The 13,613-nt window shown below is 42.2% G+C and overlaps 1 protein-coding gene across 1 annotated transcript in view; it reads left to right on the top strand.

Annotated features, from left to right (window-relative positions):
• LOC126985852 (uncharacterized) overlaps positions 1–12,765 on the top strand; it is a 172,806-nt gene extending 160,041 nt beyond the window's left edge. The window contains exons 4-5 of the mRNA XM_050841322.1: positions 10,567–11,018; positions 11,954–12,765. Coding sequence (XP_050697279.1) covers positions 10,567–11,018; positions 11,954–11,960 — 459 coding nt within the window. The 3' untranslated portion in view covers positions 11,961–12,765. The remainder of the gene's footprint in view (positions 1–10,566; positions 11,019–11,953) is intronic.
• Positions 12,766–13,613: the final 848 nt, after the last annotated feature.

Below are 13,613 nucleotides of genomic sequence, written 5' to 3'. Positions count from 1 at the left end.
CAGGTAGAAAGGTGCAGCTAAATATAGTAGACATAAATAAAGATAAGTGGAGAAATAGAGAGACAAATAGAATAACAGACAAACTTGGAAAAAAAGAGAAATACTGAGAAAAAAAATCATTATCATTTATTCCTCTATCTATTACTACCATTATCATCTTATTGTCATTATCACCATTATCATCACTATTATCATCCCCTCCTCCAAGGTCAGGTTACACACACAAAGCTCTCTAATCAAAACTTCTTAACCGTATAAAAAGAGAAAACGGAGCAGGATTTTAAAGAATGCGAGGGGGACTTTAATTTTTCCCCGAGCCTTGAGTACAAAAGGGTCGAAGGGAGAAGAGTCGATCGCTGCAGCCTCTCATTATCCTACGCATTGATGGCTTGGGATTTAATAAAGGGTTAATGTTCTCTTTTTTCCCTCACCTATTCCCCTACAAACCAGCTTTCTATTTTCCCTTTCTTCTTTCCTTCCTCTTCTCTCTCCCCTTTTTCTTCCCTCTCCCCTTCTCTTCTAAGCAAACTTTCTCTTTACCTCTCCTCTCTCTCTTTCCTTTCCCTCACCTATTCCCCTACAAACCAGCTTTCTATTCCCCTCTTCTTCTTTCCTTCCTCTTCTCTCTCCCCTTTTTCTTCCCTCTCCCCTTCTCTTCTAAGCAAACTTTCTCTTTACCTTTCCTTTCTCTCTCTCTCTCTTTTCCCTCACCTATTCCCCTCCCAACCAGCTTTCTATTCTCCCTTTCTTCTTTCCTTCCTCTTCTCTCTCCCCTTTTTCTTCCCTCTCCCCTTCTCTTCTAAGCAAACTTTCTCTTTACCTCTCCTCTCTCTCTTTCCTTTCCCTCACCTATTCCCCTGCAAACCAGCTTTCTATTCCCCTCTTCTTCTTTCCTTCCTCTTCTCTCTCCCCTTTTTCTTCCCTCTCCCCTTCTCTTCTAAGCAAACTTTCTCTTTACCTTTCCTTTCTCTCTGTTCCCTTTTCTTCCTCCTTTTCTTCCTTCATCACCCTTCTCATCTTTTATCCCTTTTCCCTCCTTTCCTCCCTTCATTCCTTAAGTCTACCTCCCTTTTTGTCTCTTCCCCTTTATCAGTCTACTTTCCCCTCTTCCTCCCCTTCTTCCTTCATCACCATCCTCATCTTTTACCCCTTCTCCCCTGCCTCCCTTCCTCTCCGCTTCCCCTTCCCTTCCCCTGTCTCATTTTTACCTTCGTCCCCCACCTAATAGTAAAATGTTGCCCTACCCTGCCCCTCCCCTCTCTACCTCTCCTCTTCCCTCCCCTCCCTCCCTTCCCTCCTTTCTGACATTTAAAACTTGATACAAATCGTTGACATTATAACAACACGAACAGGAAAGGACCCCCCCCCCCCTCTCCCCCCCCTCCCCCTTCCTTTTCTCTTCTCTTCTCTTCTCTTCTCTTCTCTTCTCTTAATCTCTTCTTCCTCTCCTCTCCCCACAAGCATCTTCCTTCACTTCATACCCTTTCCTCTATACAAACCTCCTTTTCCTCTTCTCTTCTCCTCCTCCTCCTCCTTCTCTCTTCTTCTTCTCCTTCCCTCCTCCTTTCTTCTCCTCTTCTCTACAAACATCACTTTCTACTTCTCTTTTCCCTCCCTTCTTCCCTCTTCTTTCCTTTTTCTCTTCTCATCCCCTTTTTTTCTCCTTTTCCTCCTTTCCTCCCTCTCTTTTCTTCCCTTTTCTTCCTTGTTTTTTTCCTCTCCTCTTCACCTTCCAACAAGTTTTATTTTCTCTTCCTTTCTTTTTTTCTCTCTTCTCTTCCCTCTCCTCTTTTTTCCTTCACCATTTTCCTATCCGGTAAGCTTTCTTTTCCTTCCCTCTCTCCTTTTCTCTCTTTTCCCCTCACCTATTCCCCTCCCAACCAGCTTTCTATTCTCCCTTTTTTCTTTCCTTCCTCTTCTCTCTCTCTCTCTCTCTCTTTCTCTCTCTCTCTCTCTCTCTCTCTCTCTCTCTCTCTCTCTCTCTCTCTCTCTCTCTCTCTCTCTCTCTCTCTCTCTCTCTCTCTCTCTCTCTCTCTCTCTCTCTTCCATCCTCTTTCCTCTTTCCTTATCAAAAGCCTTCTCTTCTGTCTCTATCCCTCTGTCTCCTCTTCTCCCACCTTCCTTCCTTCCTCTCTCCTCTTTCCCACTTCTTTTTACATTATATGCTATCTCTTCTTCCTCCATTCTTTCCTTTTTTCTCTCTCACCTCTTCGTTCCTAAATTCTCTTCTCCCTCTTTCACTCTCCAATTCCTCTCTTCTCATACCTCCTAATCCCTTCTCTTCTCTCTTCAACCATGTTTCACTGCTTACCTCCATCCCTCCCTCCCTCCTCTCATTCTCTCCTCCATATCTCCCTCCCTTCTATACTAATCCATTCTCTCTTCATCCCTCCCTTTCCTCATTCTTCCCCTCATCCTTCCTTCCATCCCCCCCCTCCTTCTCTTCCCCTTCCCTACTTCCATTCCCCCCCCCCCCCTTCCTTCTCTTCCCCTTCCCTCTCCTCCCTCCCCACTCTCTCCCTGGTCCACTATTTGTTTCTCTTGGTCACAAATGGATATAAAAGACGCGCTACTTCTTTCCTGTTTCCCTCTCGACGTATTGTTGTGGAGGGATGTGGCGGTGGGCGGAAGGGTACGAATTTGAAGGGACTTTCTTTATTTGATTTTTTACTCCTATTTTTTTACCTTTTATATTTTCCTCCTTTTAGTTTGTTTTTACTTTTTTACTTTTTTTTCTCTTTCCTCTTCGTTTTTTTTCTTTCTTATTTTCTGATGTTTTTTTCTGTGTCTTGTTTTATTTGTTTCGTTTTATTTTTCTTCTTATTTTCTGATGTTTTTTTTCTTGTATTATTTGTTTTGTCTTTTCGTTTTCTTCTTTTAACTTTCTTTTTTACATTTTTTCTCCTTTTTCCTTTTCTTTTTTTGTTTCCAGTTTGTAGTTTTTTTCCTAATTGATCTTCTTTTTAGGCTTCCTTCTTTATTACAATTTATTTTTTCTCCTTTTTTTAATCTTTGCTCTTATATTCTTGTTCAATGCTTTTTTTTTCACTAGTTTCTTTATTTTTACCTTCCTGAAACTTGATTGTCTCTTTCTATTTTTCGTTTCTCTTCTCCTCTTCCTCTTTTTTATTTCTCTTCTTTTAGGTTTTCTCTCTCTATTTGCCCTTTACCTTTTAATTGTTTTCTCTCTCTTTTATCTTTATTTCTGACAAGTTTCTTCTTTTAGTCTCTTTTTACTTTTCCTTATTTTTTCCTCCTCTCCTTATTCCTTATTTTCTTATGCCCTTTTTTATACTTTTTTCTCTATCATTTTTATTTTTGACATGTTTCTCCCTTTAGTCTTTTTCCTTTTTTATTTCCTTTTCTACTTTCTCCTTATTTTTCATGCCCTTTTTTATACTTTCTCTACTTTCAGATTCCTATTAATGTTTCAAGTTTACTTTTTCTAACCTTGCCGGCGCGGGATTCATTATTTTGATTGCTTCTTTGTACTCTCGCCTTTTTTTCTTCCGGTTTTGTGATAAATACTTGCGAGATTGTTTTCCTTTCTTTTTTTCGTATATAATCTTTCACCTCCAATAAATAGTGCAGTGACGTCACGACCCCCATCACCATCATTGCCATCATCACCACCATCATCAACATTCTACATTACCACTTCTCCTTCAAACCCTCTATCTTCATCACCGACAATCACCATCACCACCATCATCACTGCATCATCATTATCATCACCATCATCACACTACCATTTCTCATTCCCACACAAAACTATCTTCATCACAACAGCATCAACACCAATACTCATCACTATAAGCAGTCACCACCACCATCACCACCACCACCACCACCCAAATCAACAACAACAATCATCATATTTCGAGAACTCAATTTAACTTTGGCCAATAATAAAAGGACCGAAATCCCTCCAGTATTCAACCCCACGAAAAAAAAGGCAAAAAAGAAACGCTGGACGATTGATATTGCGACTCTGACGGAAGGGAAACTGAAAAAATGTCTTAATTTGGTGCCGAACAAATAATGAATCAAAATAAAGACAAATAAAAGTCTTTCCCGACTCTAGATTCCAAGTATCTAACATAAATCGCAAAATAAATAAATTAATAAATTAATAAACTTGATATTCACTGATTTTGGAACTGGAAAAAATTACGTGAATCAAAATAATGAAGTAAATTTAATAAGGTCTTCACTGTTTCTCAATTCCAAGCAAAAAATATGAATCGAAATAACAAAAACAATTAAAACGATATTCACCTATTCTGGAACACAAACAAATAATGTGCATGAAAATAAACAAGACAAATGAAAAAAAGGTCGTCCCCAAGTCTATATTACAAACAATTAATATGAATCGAAACAAAGAAGAAAAACACAAATTCAAAAAGACATTCACTGATTTTAGATTCCAAACACACAATATGAATCAAAATAAACAAGAAAAAATATAAAAAGTATTCCGTTCATGGATTCCAAAAAACTGAAACAAATAATATGGATAGAAATATTATAAAAAAAAATAATACAAACAAAACATTCACTGGTTTTAGATTCGAAAAAACACGATACGAATCTAAATAAATATGATACAAAAAATAATAGCCAACATTTAAACGAAGACCAAGAGGAAGGCAACACTATACAGAAGACAAGAAATATGATAAGAAGAGGAAACTAAGCAAGAAGACAAGTAATACGGATGGAAGAACAAGGTGGAAGGAAGAAAGAGAGGGAGGCCGAGGAGGAGGTGAATGGATTGTGTAAAGTATAACAAGAGACAAAAACATCAACGAACAGAGTGGTGTGTAATTACATGGGTGAGTAGGTAACCAAGTAATGAGAATGGAGCTACAGGGGGGACTCAATTAACACGGTTTTTGGCGGTAATACAGTGATTTCTGGGTCGAAGGTAACAGCTCCCCCCCCCCCCCTCCCCCCCATCAAATCCCTCTCGCAGCTGGAGTGGTCAAAGGGTGTGTTATTAAAATGTGTAATTACTTTGTGGATTATTAGTTCCCGCACTTATGGCGTTGTTTTTGTCGGTGTGTAACTGGATCATCCATTTGTCGGCCCACTCATACAAGGCGTTTAGTTCCTCCTGCAGTTCTATTTCTGTGTCCTCAACAAACTTGCTTTCGTCTCTGGTTATACCGCGATTAAGATCATTGATGTATTAACAGCCGTCTTACAAGCTGTTCTTTCCTTAGTTCCTACGTCGGTCTATTCTCTTGACATCAGTTCCAACAATATTAAGTGTGTATAAGGAACCTAGTACGTTTTTTATCCTCTATAGGTCACCGCTAACACCACTTACTAAGACTCCTTTAGCTCACCCTTCTCCAGCACTAACAAAACCCTGAGCAGGTTTCCTTCAGCGGGGTATTGAAACTGTACATGATAAACAGTAATAGGACCAGAACACCGATCCCTGTAAGCCATCACAAGTAACTCGACTCCAATCCAATTTATCCACGTTTACCTGAACTCTCCGCGTCCCGTCACCAGACACGCGTTGATCCACTTCAAAACTTTACTCTCGATCACTTTGGCTTTTAGTTTATCAAGAGTCTTTGGTGAGGCACTTAGGACGATATTATAAGACATTTCATCCCCCTAGAATACCTATTGGACAAGGCTTTCGTAGGAGTTGTGATAATTTCCAGGAGCAGTTTAATGACCCTGGTGGTAGTTTGACCCTTCTTCTGTATCATGAACCTGAAGAAACACTCATTAGAACCCGACTGACCTCCTCTTTGACCTTTAGAAATAGGTGATGTCAGAACCGAAAGTGTGATAAAACCGGCTTCAATCTTTACTAAAATCAAAATATATATCATAATTTTCGTTCCCCTCTGCCGCTCAGTACTTATTTTTATCTAATGACAGAAGATTAGTGAAACAAGATTCCCCATAATGAGCCTATGCCGGGAGCCATTGATCTGGTCCCGGATATTTATAGCAACAATAGACTCGAACAGCTTGCCTACAACGGACGTCAAACTACATAATTGGGCGCTAATTAGACATAACGAATTTACTCCCCTTTTTAGATATCGGGACAACACTGACCTTTCTCCATAATTCTGGTATTACTCCCGACTTCCTCTGAGTGCTGGCAGGCAGTGATGTTTAAGCAGGGATAACCGGATAAGCAAGGGGTGGAAAGGGGGTGTGGAGAGATACAAAACAAAAAGTGTGTGACGGAAGAATTACCTGGAATTATGCACGAATCGAGAAAAGGAAATGAGCAGAGGCGTGTAAGTAAGCATAAGGACGAAGGTGAGGAGGGAGAACATAAGCCGGTAGAAAGTAATACAAAACAAGGTTGATTTGAAAGGCAGAGCAGTTAACAGGAAACACACAGGAAGCGATGAAAAGGAAAACAGATAGAAGAAGGCGAGGAAGGAGAATATAAGCCGGTAGAAAGTAACAGAAGACAAGGTTGGATTGAAAGGCAGAACAATGAACAGGAAACACGAAGGAAACGATGAAAATGGCAACAGATAGATATTATTGAAGCGGGAATATGGAAGCAGGTGAGGGAGGGGAACATGAGCAGGAAGCAGGTAATACATCAAACTAGAGTAGAGGATGAAATTGAGAGGTGGAAGAGTTAGCAGGAAACAAATTGAAGATAAGAGGGAAAACAGAAATAAGAGAGTGGAGAGGGTATATAAGCAGCTAGCAGGGAATAGAGGAAGAAATATGACTGAAGGGCAGATCAATTAGAAATGATAGGAAAGGAAAGCAGATAAACTTTAAGCAGTGAAATGGAAAGGGAAGAAGTAAGGAAAAATTACAAACAGTTAGCAGGGAGTACAAGAAGAGACAAAAAAAGAAAGGCAAAAAATTTAAAAGAAAACCAGAATACGATAAAGGAGAGAAACAGGTAAAGATTAAGAAGGAATAAGGAAGATAGACATAAAGATAGATATAGATAGATAGATAGAGAGAGAGAGAGAGAGAGAGAGAGAGAGAGAGAGAGAGAGAGAGAGAGAGAGAGAGAGAGAGAGAGAGAGAGAGAGAGAGAGAGAGAGACAACCACAAACAGGGAACAGAAGATGAAGCGAAGGGAGGCAGAAGAGTTAGCAGAGAAGAAGAGGAAGACAAGGGAACATTAGGAAGAAGCAGGCGGACTTTGAGAGGGTAGTGACTGAAGAGACCAATTAGAGGAAGGGGAGTCGAACAGGTGAACGACCTTTGCCTTTACCCTGATTACAAGTGAATTGTTTTTTACTACTACTACTACTACTACTACTACTACTCTCTCTATTTCTCTATCTATCTATCTATTTATCTTTCTATCTCTGTGTTCGTCTTCCTTTACTTTTTTTTTCTCTATTTTATCTCTGTTCGTCTTTCTTTCCCGTTACTTCGCTTCCTTATGTTTTTCTTTCATAATCTAAATTGCTTTCTGATTATCGTTCTTTCATCTCTCTCTCTCTCTCTCTCTCTCTCTCTCTCTCTCTCTCTCTCTCTCTCTCTCTCTCTCCCCGGCCATTATGGATGATTACACGCAGACAGTAAATGCGCCTCAGAGGGCCATTCGTTCCCCGCTGCCGCCGACCCGAAGGGAGGGCACACACACACACACACACACACACACACACATTCATACATAAGTGCAGATTAGTACACATATGAGGAATGAAGGGAGAGGAAGAAACACATACATACACACATACATACATACAGATAAAAGCAGAGAGACAGACAGACAGATAGGAAGATAGACAGACAGATAGATAGACAGACAGACAGACAGATAAAAGCAGACATACAGACAGACAGATAGGTAGACAGACAGACAGATAGACAGACAGACAGATAAAAGCAGAGAGACAGACAGACAGACAGATAGGTAGATAGACAGACAGATAGCTAGACAGGCAGACAGATAAAAGCAGAGAGACAGACAGACAGATAGCTAGACAGACAGACAGATAAAAGCAGAGAGAGACAGACAGACAGATAGGTAGATAGACAGACAGATAGATAGAGAGACAGACAGATAAAAGCAGAGAGACAGACAGACAGATAGGTAGATAGACAGACAGATAGATAGAGAGACAGACAGATAAAAGCAGAGAGACAGACAGACAGATAGGTAGATAGACAGACAGATAGATAGAGAGACAGACAGATAAAAGCAGAGACAGACAGACAGACAGATAGGAAGATAGACAGACATATAGCTAGACAGACAGACAGATAAAAGCAGAGAGGCAGAAAGACGGACAAACAGACAGAAACAAACAGGTAAAAAGTAACAGATATAGATACACAGATAAACAGATAGACGGATAGAGGGAGACAGTTAAATATATACACCAAAATAAAGAATAAACGAAGGGAGAATCAGAGAAAGGGCGTGAAAAGGGAGGAGAAGAAAAGGAGGAAATAAGAAGGAGAGAAAAATAAAGAGAAACTAAAGACAAAATAAAAGAAAGGATATAAAGAAAGGAAGAAAAGGGAAAGGAGAAAATAAAAAATTGGGATAGGAAGGAAAAGGAAAAATTAACCTTGACTTTCTTGGCTTCAGTGACATTTTCTATTTTTAACTTTCTTTTCTTCGCCGTCACCTTTACCTGTCAATACACACTCTCTCTCTCTCTCTCTCTCTCTCTCTCTCTCTCTCTCTCTCTCTCTCTCTCTCTCTCTCTCTCTCTCTCTCTCTCTCTCTCTCGTACATGCTCTCACTTTCAAAGTTTCCCTCTTTCCTTTTCCTCTCCTCTCTCCTTCCCTCCCTTCCCCTTTCATCTTCCTCCTCTCCCTCTTCCTCTTCCTCCTTTTCCTCCTTCTACTCTTTCTTCTTTTTTTTCCCTCCTTGCTATCTTCTTCAACATTCAAAATTCAATTCCTCCTCCTCCTCCCTTTTCTCCTCAATCTCTTCCTTTCCCTTCCGGCATTTTCATCTTACCCACCTAACGCTCTCTCTCTCTCTCTCTCTCTCTCTCTCTCTCTCTCTCTCTCTCTCTCTCTCTCTCTCTCTCTCTCTCTCTCTCTCTCTCTCTCTCTCTCACTGCGTCTCATACCTTTTCAAGCGAGCGGTATTAAGTTACCTCCGGGACAAGATTGCCTTTTTTGAATTCGGTACACACAACCTCTCTCTCTCTCTCTCTCTCTCTCTCTCTCTCTCTCTCTCTCTCTCTCTCTCTCTTTTCATTCGTTATTTTTGTTTCTTTTCCATCTTACTAATTCTCTTATTACCTTCCATTCAATTATCTTTCTTTCCTCCTTCCTCCTTCTCCTTCATCTCTTCTTGCTCCTCCTCCTCCTCCAAATTCCTTTAACACCTCCATCCCTTTATTTTTTCGACATGACAAACACAAAAATTATTCATCCTTCCCCCTCCCCATCACCCCGTCACCCCATCTTCCTTCCCCTCCCCATCACCCCCCATAATCAACAACGGCATCAGGATAAGAAATAACGTGTACCCTACGTGTTTTATCTAATAGTCAACCTGCCCTACCCCATCTCCCCCCCCCCCCCCACACACACCTTTCCTCTTCTTCCAAACAGGTAACAACAACAATTAGAATACAAGGAAGAATGTTTACTCGTTTTTTATCTATTTACCTCCTATTTTCAACCATGCTCCCCCCCCCACCCCCACCTCTCCACTTCCTTATATTCCCCCTCTATCCCCCCCTTTCCCTCCCGGCCCCCTCAAGAAGGAAACACCAACAAACAACAACGATAGGAAAATGAAGTGTGTGTTTGTCATTAGTTAACTTCATAACTCTCCAACTTTCCCTCCAAGAACATAAAAAAGAAAAAAAAATAACTCGGAGCGTCTTCTAATAACATAAAAACTTAATGAAATCTAGCAGACAAAAGCAACAACAGAAACAAAAACAACAGCAACAAGAGAAGGAAGGGGCATGTGTGTGTGTGTGTGTGTGTGTGTGTGTGTGTGTGTGTGTGTGTGTGTGTGTCTCATTGTGTTTAATCTGATAACTCTACCCCCTTTTCACTCCTCTCCCCCATTCCCTAAAAAAAACCCTCTCCCCCATTCCCTAGAAAAACACTCCCCCATTCCCTAAAAAAACCCTCTCCCCTAATCCCTAAAAAAAAACCTCTCCTCCATCCCCTAAAAAAACCCTCTCCCCCATTCCCTAAAAAAAATTCTCCCCCATTCCCTAAAAAAAACCCTCTCCCCAATTCCATAAATAATAGACAGTCCAAGGTTCCTTCAACAACTATCTTTTTCCTCCAAACCGGCAAACAGCAACAACAGCAGAAACAAGAACAACAGCAACACAAACAGGAGGCTTGTGTTGATTTCTTTCCGTTTAGTTTAGTTTCCCCTGCTCCCTCACCCCCCGGAAACACATATTAATCAGGATAACCTTCAACAAAACCCTTCTTCCTCCTAACAGCCCAAAAGCAACAACAGCAGAAACAAGAACAACAGCAACACAAACAGGAATCGTGTGTTGATTTCTTTCCGTTTAGTTCAGTTTCCCCTGCTCCCTCACCCCCCAGAAACACATATTTAATCAGGATAACCTTCAACAAAACCCTTCTTCCTCCCAACAGCCCAACAGCAACACCCGGAAGGCCCGTGACAGCAGGAACAGCCGAAGCATCACCAGCAGCAACACCAACACCAACACCAACAACAACACCACTCCTAACCTCATCACCAGCGGCGGCAGCGGGAGCAGCGGCAGCAGCACCGCCACCTCCTCCAACGCCAACACCCCGGCCAGCCCCGCCAACCCCAACATGTTCAAGCGAGCCTGGCCACACAACTTCTCCCGCCGGCGGTCCTCTGGCTTGTCCCTGTCCATCGATGCCTCCATGAAGGTGCTGCGCGAGGCCCTGTACCTGGAGATCGCCCGTAAGAAGCAGCGGCAGCAGCTCCAGAGGGCACAGCACAACAAGGCCCTGCTCAACACCATCGGCAAGAGGGATGTGGCCAGCCAGCTCCGCGAGGGACAGCACCACCAGCAACAGCACCATGGAGCAGCGGCGCTTGATAATGGCAGGTGAGGGAGAGTACAGGTGTGTGAGTGGGGGAGGGATGACAGGTGTTTGGGGTGATAAGAGATAAGAGAAAGGTGTGTTTGGGGGTGTTAGGGGAAGGATTGACATGTATAGATAGATGATTGGGACAGGTGTAAGGTTGAAAATTGGTGTTGACAGGTGTGTGACAAGGATAGAGGTGTGTGTATGTGTATGGAAGTGTACAGATGTGTGTGTGTGTGTGTGTGTGTGTGTGTGTGTGTGTGTGTGAGTGGGGGGTGTTATGGAGAGGGGTGACAGATGATTAAGGGTGATAAGAGACAGGTATAAGCGTGGGAAGTTTATCAAGACAGGTGTAAACAGGTGTGAGCGTTAGGTAGGTAATGGGGTGTTAGATGAGGGTGTAGATGGTGTTGATTTCCATACAGGTAAGATGGATGAAAGGTTCGTCTGAGGTGATGAGTGACCAGGTATATACAGGTGACAGTAATTGACAGGTGAGTATGAATAAGTGTTGACAGGTGCAAAGGGACGAGGCACAGGTCCGACAGGTGAATGACGTTTAATTAGAGTGAGTGCCGTGGCGCGGAATAGGTGTGTGTATACCTGTAATTCGGTCCAGGTGTGTGAGCGCGGCCTATCTAAGGTGTGGGTGCCATTAGAAGATGAAAGTGTGTGTGTGTTAGTGTGTGTGTGTGTGTGTGTGTGTGTGATAAGGAAATAGGTCAACAAGTACAGATGTGTGAATGTATGAATGTATGAATGTTTATCTGTGTGTTTGAGTGACAAAAACAACACACACACACACACACACACACACACACACACACACACACACACACACACACACACACACACACACACACACACACACACACAACACCTAATGAACACAATCAACACAACGCAGCAATAACAAGTCTCACACTGCTAACTTTGTCTCTCTCTTCCCCCACAGGAACTAAAAAACTTCCCCACCTCGATGTAAGGGCCTGAGGAGGAGGTGGAGGAGGAGGCAGAAGAAGAGGAGGAGGAGGGGAGAAGAAGTAGGTGTAGGGATAAGGTGTTACTGGGTATATATTTAACAAGAAAAGGGAAGGAAGAAGAAGAAGAAGAAGGAGAAAAAAGAAGGGAGGGTGTGTGTGATGTATCCGGTTCGGTGTATCAATAAAAAGCTTTAACAAGATGCCAAACACTGTGCTGGGTGGAGAGAAAGACAGACAGACAGACTAATAACTGATGCCGACTCCCTCAGTTACTCTTACCACTCCTAAAATGATATTATTATGTATGTTAGTGTGATGGGGTGTCTGCGTGCTGGTGGTGGTGGTGATAGTGGTGGTGATGGTGTTGAGAGGCTGGCAGTGATGGTGAGGGAGAGACGGGTTCATATAGCGATGGTGAGGGGTATAGTGTCTCAGATGGTGATGCTAAAGGAAGGATTTATTATAGTGATGATAATGGTGATGAGGGTTTAATAGTGATGGTGGTGATAGTGAAGGGGGTGAAAGTAAAAGTGATAGTGAGAGGGAAGAGTTGGAAATATGGTGAGGAGAAAAGAAGGTAGGGATGAGAAAGGGAGAAAGGGGGGAAGGAAGAGGGAGGAAAGGAGGAGAGAGAAAAAGGACGAAAGGAAGGGAGGGAAGGAGGGGAGATACTGGGGCAGGTGAAAAGGAAAGGGGGTCAAGAGATTAGTTAATTAAAGGTATGGAGGGAATGGATGAAAGGAAAGGTGAATGGCAGAAGAAGAAGAAGAAGGAGGAAAAAAGGTGATGATGGTGGAGGAATGAAGTGGAATAGGAGAGAGAAAAAAAGAAGAGAGAAAATGGCAAGAGGGAATGAAAGAGAGAGATTGCGAGAACGAGAGCGAGAGCGAGAGAGAGAGAGAGAGAGAGAGAGAGAGAGAGAGAGAGAGAGTCACCCCTGTAATTCAAGGTGTGTGCAGGTAATTGCCAGCTCCTTATACACCCCTTACAGCTGGTTAATTGATGCAGGTAAAATTAACGAGTTGACTAATTACCTATCACTAATTAGAGGCAGGTGGGTCATTTAAGCACACCTGAGTTAAATGACCACCACCTGCGCACCACCTCCCAGCACCCCACCTGTCTGTTTACCTGCGTGTTCACCTGGCTGGTCATTAATGCTCACCTGTATAGAGTTAACGAGGAGGACACCTGAGTTCAGCCACCTGCAAGCCACCTGTGTACTAACCTATGTCACCTGTGTGTCTCACTTTCTCAAATATGATAGACAATAAAGGAGAAAATAGAGAATAAGTAATGTGTTGGACTGGAATATATTTAACCTTACCCGCCAGTCTATTCCCTGCACTTTCTTTCTATTTTTTCCCTTCTCTTCCCTTTCCTTTCCTTTTCTTGCTTTCCCTTCCTTCCTAATTTCTCTACCTTAACTTCTCTTCCTTTCCTCTACTTGTCTTCCTTTCTACTTTCTCTCCCTTCCCTGCCTTTTCTTCCTATTTTTTTTCCCTTCTCTTCCCTTTCCTTTCCTTTCCTTGCTTTCCCTTCCTTCCTAATTTCTCTAGCTTAACTTCTCTTCCTTTCCTCTACTTGTCTTCCTTTCTACTTTCTCTCCCTTCCCTTTCCTTTCCTTTCCTT

Source organism: Eriocheir sinensis, chromosome 60 (assembly GCF_024679095.1).
Source record: "Eriocheir sinensis breed Jianghai 21 chromosome 60, ASM2467909v1, whole genome shotgun sequence".
In the NCBI taxonomy this organism is placed as follows: Eukaryota; Metazoa; Arthropoda; class Malacostraca; order Decapoda; family Varunidae; genus Eriocheir; species Eriocheir sinensis.
The sequence above is the reverse complement of the archived record's forward strand: the minus strand, read 5'-3'. Positions and strand labels throughout refer to the sequence as shown.